The 8,879-nt window shown below is 28.1% G+C and overlaps 1 protein-coding gene across 2 annotated transcripts; it reads right to left on the reverse strand.

Moving 5' to 3' along the window:
* Positions 1-2,247: 2,247 nt before the first annotated feature.
* Positions 2,248-6,796, reverse strand: LOC101507756 (uncharacterized). Of its 2 annotated transcripts, XM_004488222.4 has the most exons (9): positions 6,656-6,796; positions 6,531-6,573; positions 4,687-5,108; positions 4,213-4,292; positions 4,034-4,132; positions 3,854-3,952; positions 3,661-3,759; positions 3,467-3,565; positions 2,248-2,740 (listed from the first exon to the last, which is right to left on the reverse strand). In XM_004488222.4, exons 3-9 carry the CDS (start codon positions 5,096-5,098, stop codon positions 2,636-2,638), a joined length of 993 nt encoding a protein of 330 aa, XP_004488279.1. In that variant the 5' UTR covers positions 5,099-5,108; positions 6,531-6,573; positions 6,656-6,796; the 3' UTR covers positions 2,248-2,635. The 2 variants fall into 2 exon arrangements, with proteins under 2 accessions (XP_004488279.1, XP_012574772.1); XM_012719318.3 differs by lacking the exons at positions 6,531-6,573; positions 6,656-6,796 and adding an exon at positions 5,233-5,342.
* Positions 6,797-8,879: the final 2,083 nt, after the last annotated feature.

The raw sequence follows: 8,879 nt of genomic DNA on the forward strand, positions 1-8,879 counted from the left end.
TTTTTAAATAATGCTTTTTAACCCCCCCCACAAAAAAAAAAAAAAAAAAAAAAAAAAAACAGACTAGTGGAAACCACTATAACATGCCCAGCATATCAAAGTTAACCATGTCATATACTCATAATCAAAGTGACAATCAATATAATGGAAGAGTTACAATTATATATCAAAGTTAACCATGTCATATACTCATAATCAAAGTGACAATCAATATAATGGAAGAGTTACAATTATAGTGGTGCTTTTTAAACATCGTCTTAATTTCAATTTATTATAAAAAATAAATGATAAGTATAATTATCTTCTAAATTTAAAAAAGAAAATCATTTTTAAGACAATGAAACAAAGGAAAATGAAATAAGTTTGAAATATGTTGCTTCTCATTATTGATAAAATTTGAGGTCATGGTTATTTGAAACATTTTGTTAGAGTAAATTATAATGTTCAAATCATTGTAGGGGAAAGTGATAAATTAAAAGGGTCATTTAAAACCATTGATATATTTAAATTGTCTAAGTATTGATTACAAGTCATATCAAAAAAAAGTATTGTTTAAATGACCAAAAAAAATCGTCTAAGAATTTTTAAGGTTAACAATTGATGAAACATAAAGGTTTAGCAACTTGTCTCTCAACTTGTTTACGCCAAATTGATGTGGTCCAGAAGTGTTTGCATGCAACCAAACTATAACTCACTAATTCATCTTTTCTAATTTCCTGAATGTCTTTGTTTCAATGATCTTAAAATGAAATTATTTTTTTATATACGTGAGAAGTCGGCTAGACAATTAAATATTTAAATTTAATACATTATAATTAGATAACTTAATTATATAATACTAGGATATACACAAATGGGTGAAAATATATCATGCCGATCGATAGAGTTCTATGATCTATCATATCATAGATCCAAGTAAGACCATATTTTTTATTATAAAAAAAAATATAGACAAGACAAAAATATTTTAACAAACTTATTTAACTAAATAGGTCATGCTACATGATCAAAAATGCATTTTAAGCCTATTAGGTTGGCCTACTCAATTAAATCTAAATATTGTGTATGTACTTTGTGATGAGTCATATATGTGTTAACATTTTTTTAATTTATATCAATTTTAACATTTTTAAATATCAATTTTAACATAATAGAATTTAAATAGAATAACATATAAAGTAAAAAGTAATATTTAAAATAGGACTTAATCTAATTAAACTATTAGTTTATTAGTCGTATTACAAAAATCTGCACCACTCACGGTTGAGTCGTGTAGTCTTTTGCAAAATAAAGTATGAAGTAGTTTTTTAAATAAATTTTCAGATCTTGTGAGGCATTTAAAATGTCAAGTTAGATTTAAAATTAAATCTAAGACAGATAATAAATCATGTTTAAATCTAAAAATTTTAAGGTAAAGTCAAACATGTATCTTGCAAAATCCAGGTATCTTGTAAAATCCATGTATCTTGTAAAATCCAACTTATTATCACCCAATACACACATCTTTTAATCTTTTTCTGTTTTATTTTTTTTTTTTTTTTGAATTCATGATTACTTGCATCTTTGATTTCACGTATGTGCAAGACAACAATGATCCTAATGTATAAAATTGATTTAAATATATTTAGATGTTGGATAGAGTTGTTAGTCTCTAAACTTTGAATTTCCACTGTATCTTGTAATGATAGAGTAAAAGTAATGACTTGTTAAACTATTTAAATTATATTTATACATGCAATGTGAGATGCTTAAGGCAACTCACTTTTACCAACATTATCATTATAAATATGAATAAAGGAATTCATTTAAGAAATGAAGCGAGACAATGAAACATCACTAACAAATCAATGTGACAATTGTTCTTAGTTCAACTGGCAAATGCCGATATTATTAGGTTAGATGTATGGAAGAAGGAAAGTATTTCAAATGAAACTTAATAAATCATGTCCACTATAACTTTGGAGTCCATTTCAAATTGGGGACATTTCACATCAAAGGAAGGCCCAGAGTGCAGTAGCTTTTCTTGTATTTGTTCAAAATTATTCTTTAATTCAAAAGTATTATATTATTGAATTGTAATACAAATCCAATAAAAACTTTACAAAAAAATTGAAAACGCAGAAATTCAAATGGTAAAGAAGAAATGGAGAGAACAATAACAAAACATACAAAATGTAGATTTGTGCTTCCAAGTGTAGAAAGAAGTTCATCATTTACATACAAGAAAAAGTAATAAAAAACAGAACAAAAAAAATATGTATCATTTTAAATATTATAAACAACTTTTCAACAGTAACACTTACACAACAGAAATTTATGAACGTCTACTTGTTAAAATTCACTATAAAAAACACATTAACCCATTAGATAATTCATACATAATTGAAACAATTCTACATGTAGAGATCTGCGAGGATAATTCAGTATTTTCTCAAGACTAGTATGTCAGTTAGAACTATGCTGCAAAAATATTCCAAGAAATCATTGATGTAGAAGATTCCACCAAAGCTTTCACCATTTCGGAAAACGAGCAGTCTAAGATCTCCAAAGGTGGAAGAAGTTTGAAGCACCAATTAGCAACACATAACATTTAACTCATTCAATCTAATTCTACTCGATTACACCTCGCCGCACATTATAGAACTTTGTTGACTGGAACTACCTTCACTAATCTAGCAAGGTCATAAGACATGAAATCTTTCCCATAGCATAAGCTTAGATTCAGTGCTGTTTTTCCATCCTGAAACATAACAAATCAATGAAGTTCTACAGCAAGTACAAAAGTATAATTCCCCTATTGACTAGAATGAAAACCAACTCAAGTTTATAATTAACAAGTACAACAACACTTAGGGTGTGTTTGAATAAACTTCTTAATTAAGTGCTTTTCGAATAAGTATAAACTCTTATGTATAGAAATGATGTAACTTAATTAAGTGTATTTTGAATAACTATAAGCTCTTTGTTAATCAAAGAGGAGAGCATTTCTAAACTTTACAGCTGAAGTAACTCGTTTAGGGTCAATTTGGATTGGCTTATTTGAGCTTATCTACTGACACGCACTTGTGAGATTGTTTATGAGAGCTTATGACATGTATATATGTTTTTTTCAGCTTATTTCCAGAATCTCTCAAGGATAGCTAATGAAAACAACTTATAGATTATATCAATATAGTTTACTTTATTTATCTTTTATTATAAAAATAGCTTACACATGCCCTTATATGATAAGTATTTATGTTATATGTGCTTAATTAAACTGTTTATCCAAACAAGGTCTTATTAGTTCCAATGGATAACAACAGTATTAGCCTAAAAGGATTGAAAAATACAACTTACAAAGAATCAGCCACCAAACAAAGCTAAGAATAAACAGAATGATAAAAAATTAATAATACATGTTCACCATGTTGAATTTAAATTATTGCAACATTGAGTTCTGTAGTGAAATGTACAACAAATTTACCTTATTTTTTGTTAACCTATCAGCACCATTGACTAACAAAATTTTCGCAATATCTCTATTCCTGCTTTGAATGGCAACATGCAATGGGGTCCAACCTTCCTGAGAGATTATTAATTGTAAATAACCCATATACAACAAGCAAAATTTAAGAACTTCTTTATAAGTAGAAAAAGTTTGCGTTATAAAATGCTCACATTATCTGCAACATTGACATCAACATTGTATTTGATCAATAATTTCACAGTTTGCTTTGCACCAACTTGAACTGCATAATGAAGTGGAGTAGCTCCATCCTACCATATCAATCGATAAATATATAAACACCTAGTCACACTTACAGAATGCAGTCAACTTTTTCCAACAGTTACATAACAAATTTATCCGCACCTTATCTTTGACATGAGGACTTGCACCTTTCCGTAAAAGATGGCTTATAACAGCTTCTTTTTTACCTATAATTGCCTTATGAAGTGCAGTGAGACCTTCCTGTTGATCAAATTGACTTATTTACGACAAGGCAAATGATATGTAAAAATGAACTTACGTATAATATAACCACAAATGCACCTTATTAAGGAAATCAATATCATAACCATTTTCAAGAAGCTTATCCATGCTACTAATCTGCATTGATAGCGCAAGAGAGTGCAGTGGGCTCCATTTTTCCTGGAAATATGTAAATAAGAGCTTAAGTGTAAATAAGAAAGCAAGGCACTAGGAGAGACAGTGCAGAGTCACAGACTTACAGATGATATATTTTTCAAGTTAGGAGTTGGATTTTGTTGCAATATTTCTCTTTCTTCCGGTTCCAAGAGCTGTTCAACCTCTGCATCAATAAGTGTATCAACTTCCTTATAGTTGCCGACTATTGTACAATGTCAGAAAGAAGACATTCTACAATCTATCTATCAACCATATTTTGATGCTTTTTTTAATTTATTGGATATAATCTGGAATTAGCAATGTATTAAAGCTTAAAAGATAAAACCATTTGATAGTAACAAGTACAAGTCCAAAAAAAGGAGAAATATGTAAAGCAATATTTTGAAAACCAGATTGACAACAAATTGGTAAGCCTAAGATTGTTTTTCTGTCATATATCTTATTACTCTCATAAGAAATGAGTGCTTAACAAGGTTAGTCAAGACAACATCTTCCAGTTTTCAAAACCATGATGTTACGACTACAATAGAGAAAAAGAAACACAAAAACAAACCTACCTTTCTTAATTTGCTCCTCATACTCATCCTGTGAGGTAATATTAACACCGGTAATAGCTGAAGTCTTTGTCTCTTCCTCTTCCCCATCACTTTCAAATCCAAGGCTCTCATCTTCTTCATCACCATACTCACTCTCAATGTCACTGTCACTATCAATATCTGGTTCTTCCCAAGTTCCATGTTCTTGTTGGGTTTGGGAATAAGATACTTCTCTGCTTAATTTGATTGCAAAATTACTTCCAACTTCATAATTATCCCTAGAGAAAGACAGACAGAACTTTTCTTTGGTTTTACTTTTGTATATTCTATGAAAACTGGCTCCCAATTTGGAGCTCATAGCAGAATTAGTAATAGCAGTAGAAAATGGAATAAATTGATTAGCAAGAAAAGATGGTGTTGCCAAACAACTCATTTCTGTTTTCCTGAAAAGGAGACAAAAGAAACAGAAACAAAAACAAAAGCAAACAAGTTATATCTAATTGTCAAATTCATTGAACTATTATCATATAGTTTGGGCACACTAAAACAACAAACTGCAACAACCACCTGGATTAGAAATTGCACAATAAAAGCATTAGAAAACAAATGAAGAATTGTTCTAGAGAGAAAACCCTTAACCCTTGGTAATAAGGAAGTATTTATAAAAAGGAATGCTATTTCCCAAAATTAAATTAGGAGACTACCAACTTTAAGATTCTTTGTTTTAGAAACTGACAAACAAGTGGGGATGACTTTAAGCATAAAAACTAAGTTATGCTTTTAACTAAACCATTTCTTGTAATCTAAACAAGTTTTTCTTGACTTCAATCCAAGAGAGAGTCTTAGAGTTCAACATCTGACCAGTCATCCAATGTCACAGAGAAAACCTAAGTAAAAAATAATGCTGTCAAACAAATAAGTTAAGTTCAGCATTTGCACCACTACCAAATTGATAGACGCATCCTACTGCAAACAAAAACTAACAGAAACTGAACTTTAAGGTTAGAAATGAACTCTGTATGAAACAATAACAATCCAAGCTAGCTATGCTTGAGAAAAACAACCTTCAACAACAAAATGAGAACCAAATTGAAACTGAACTACAATTTACAAGGCAAGAAAATGTTAGTCTCCTAAAATAATTATAACTAGTTAGTTTCCTAAAACATACTACTACTATTAATTAATAATAAACCAATAAATAGACCGAGTACTTAAAATGTAAAAACTTTGACAAAGATAAAAACAATATAGCTTCAGTAAGTAATAATAATTAACTAGTAACATTTAAGTTATATAACAACAGTAGATGGTTTGTCCAAATTAGTTGTCATGTTCCATGATCTAAATATAAAAGATTGTTGTGTTTTTGTTTCAAACACCCCTGCTTTTAACATTAGCTTATCCAATGAATTTTGATGCAAGAAATTATAGTTTCCAATAATTTGCTCTTCTAATTTTAAGAAATAACAAATTAGTATACCATATGAATTAAGACACTTATTTTTTTCAAGTATACCAATATGAATTAAGACACTTTATTTTCAATGTTTCTTTTCTTTACTATATATAGTTGTGTTGAGTAACCTTGACTAATTAACTTTATTTTTTAGTTTGAAGGAGCTTTAGAATCTACAACACTTGACTATAGAATCTACAACACTTGACTATAACAAGAAAAGATGATAATGGGTATGTTTCATTATCAGTATTGTGGGCAAACCAGAAAAGTTTAATGACTAGTTGAAATATGCAAAGAAGAAAGAAACAAAAACCAGAAGCAAAATAGCTTCAAATGAAGAACACAGTAGTCACTAAAAAATGCAGTAAGACAATCGAAAGTAAATTAAGTGTTTCGGTTTCACCTTGTATGCACCAGCTAAGTGGTTGAAGGAAAAGTGCAGAAACCTGAAAACAAATCAATGGAATTAAAGTCAACATTAGTTTCTTCTTCAAATGAAAGCAATGGAAGACGGAAGTGGATGAATACCTGAGAGGACACAGACAAAATCTTGTCGCGCAAAGGGAGAAGAGCGAAGAGTGAGCGGCGGCCGCGGCTTCAAGGGTCTTGATTCTGATATATCAAAATTCCTTAAAAATGAATTGGGTGGTTATTTTTTCTTTCTTTTTTCCCCCTAACAATCTAGTTATTTTTCATCTCACATAAGCAACAATGTTGCAGATGAAGAAGATGAAAAGGTAAATGGATTCAAGAGATCTAATAGATTAAGGAGAGACACGTACATTATATTATTTAAATGGTATTTTTTTAATGTTAGCTATTTATTTTGATTTAAGTGTCAATTATTATTCCTCTCATTGTCATAAAATAGATATTCTCATTTGATAATTGATATACCTCATATTAGTTCAAATAAGTTAGTTATAGTTGAATTTTACTTTTTAAATTTTATTCGGTTAACAAATTAGTTTTAGAATATAATTTGGTTCTTAATTTTATGAACCGGTTCAGATAAAAAATAAATAAAGTTTAGTTTTAGATAAATAAATAAATAAAGTTTAGTTCTCAAAACAAATATTTAGTTTTTTTTTTTCACTCCTAATATCATGGTCATAAACATATTAAGACTTTTCAAATAGTATTTTAAGTGTTATATATCAATATTCTCCTCAAATTAGACATCTTAAATTAAACTCATAAATAATCTACTTCAACTTAGGTTGAGATTTTGAATTTGAGATATCCTACCTAAGATTTAAATTTCAACGGTGGATAATTTGTTAATTATATCTCAATAATTATGATCGGATAAAGAAAAAAAAGACATTATTATTTACAACAGATTGTCTTATCAAAAATATCATGTAAACTTAGAACATTCATAAAATGGATTTGTAAACTCTTATGACTTTACCTAAAACAAAAATAATATATTCATAAAAACTAATGGTGGGAAATAATACTCAAGCAATAGAAGAATTCAATAAATAATGTGCTAATATTTAGAAAACATTGTCCAATTTTAATTTTTTTTCTCGGTCTCATTTTTTTTCATTTATTTGTTTGTATTTTTCTTTATCTCTTTTTTTTGCATATAAAAAAAAAAAACATTGTGTGAATGCAAACGTGAACACATATACATTTATAGTATTAAAATAAAAATTGATCTTCCTCTAAATATTAAACATACATACACATGCAATTGTGTGTTTAGTTTAATTTATTCTTATTTTGTCTCTAACCTTTCAACTGATTAACATGTATTACTAAAAAAATTAAATATATTTTTTTAAATATTAAAATAATATTCTTTTCCTTGTGTTTTTATATAATATTTTTGAATAAATCATCAAATTCTTCCTTTAGTTTCTAGAGCGCCTTCAAATAGAATTATGAGATTATGAATATTTTCAAAAAAAAAATCTGATTTTGTCAAATATTATTCATATTAGTAATTGTGTAAGTATGTTAGAGACTACATTGATAGTAAATGGTTAAATAAAAAATGACTAAATTAATAGTAAATTGTTAAAGTAAATGACATAATTGATAGTAAGTGGTTAAATATAAAGACCAAAATAATCTAATAAAGTCAACATTTTTTAAAATATTTATATTTGGTAGATTACTCATTTTAGTTCCTATGAAACTGTGAGTTTTTCATTTTAGTTCATAATATCGATTTTCTAATAAATTTGAGTTTAATTGTTTATCGGTGTATATTTTTATCATTTTATACTACTAGAATATCGCAACTATTCACGACATGATTTTATTTATAATTTTGATAAAAGTCAAACATCTCTAATGATCGAACGGTTGTGAATGATGAATATTGTAAACTATTTATATTGACCGTGATTTTGAATAAATCCAATAACATGACTTTATATATAATTATAATAAAAGTCAAACATATTTAATGATCAAATCTCATGCATGAAAACATTACATTCTACTACTAAATCATTATAAAATATTTAATAATTTGTAAATGTTGATAATATATAATTAATATTTTAAAGTCCTCAAAATTTTGAACCATGTGTGGTGGCCCAACCTACGCATACTATAGACCGACCCGATCTCTAGCCACTATGATACTAAACATGTGTTTATATATGTAGTTATGAAAAAACTGTGAATTGGAAATATATCTGAATTAGCGTATGAGTAGAGGGATGGATACTGATGGCCCTGATGTTGAGCATTTTGATGGATGTAACATGATTGAAATGCATACATTGACGTT

The sequence above is a fragment of the Cicer arietinum genome, chromosome 1 (genome assembly GCF_000331145.2).
Source record: "Cicer arietinum cultivar CDC Frontier isolate Library 1 chromosome 1, Cicar.CDCFrontier_v2.0, whole genome shotgun sequence".
NCBI lineage: Eukaryota > Viridiplantae > Streptophyta > Magnoliopsida > Fabales > Fabaceae > Cicer > Cicer arietinum.

Excerpts from the sequence above, each read along its gene's own strand:
- LOC101507756 (XM_004488222.4), bottom strand. The coding sequence starts at position 5,098 with ATGAGTTGTTTGGCAACACCATCTTTTCTTGCTAATCAATTTATTCCA. Across the intron at positions 4,133-4,212 it reads ACTTGAAAAATATATCATCT|GAAAAATGGAGCCCACTGCA; the intron begins GTAAGTCTGTGA and ends ACATATTTCCAG. Across the intron at positions 3,760-3,853 it reads GTCCTCATGTCAAAGATAAG|GATGGAGCTACTCCACTTCA; the intron begins GTGCGGATAAAT and ends TTGATATGGTAG.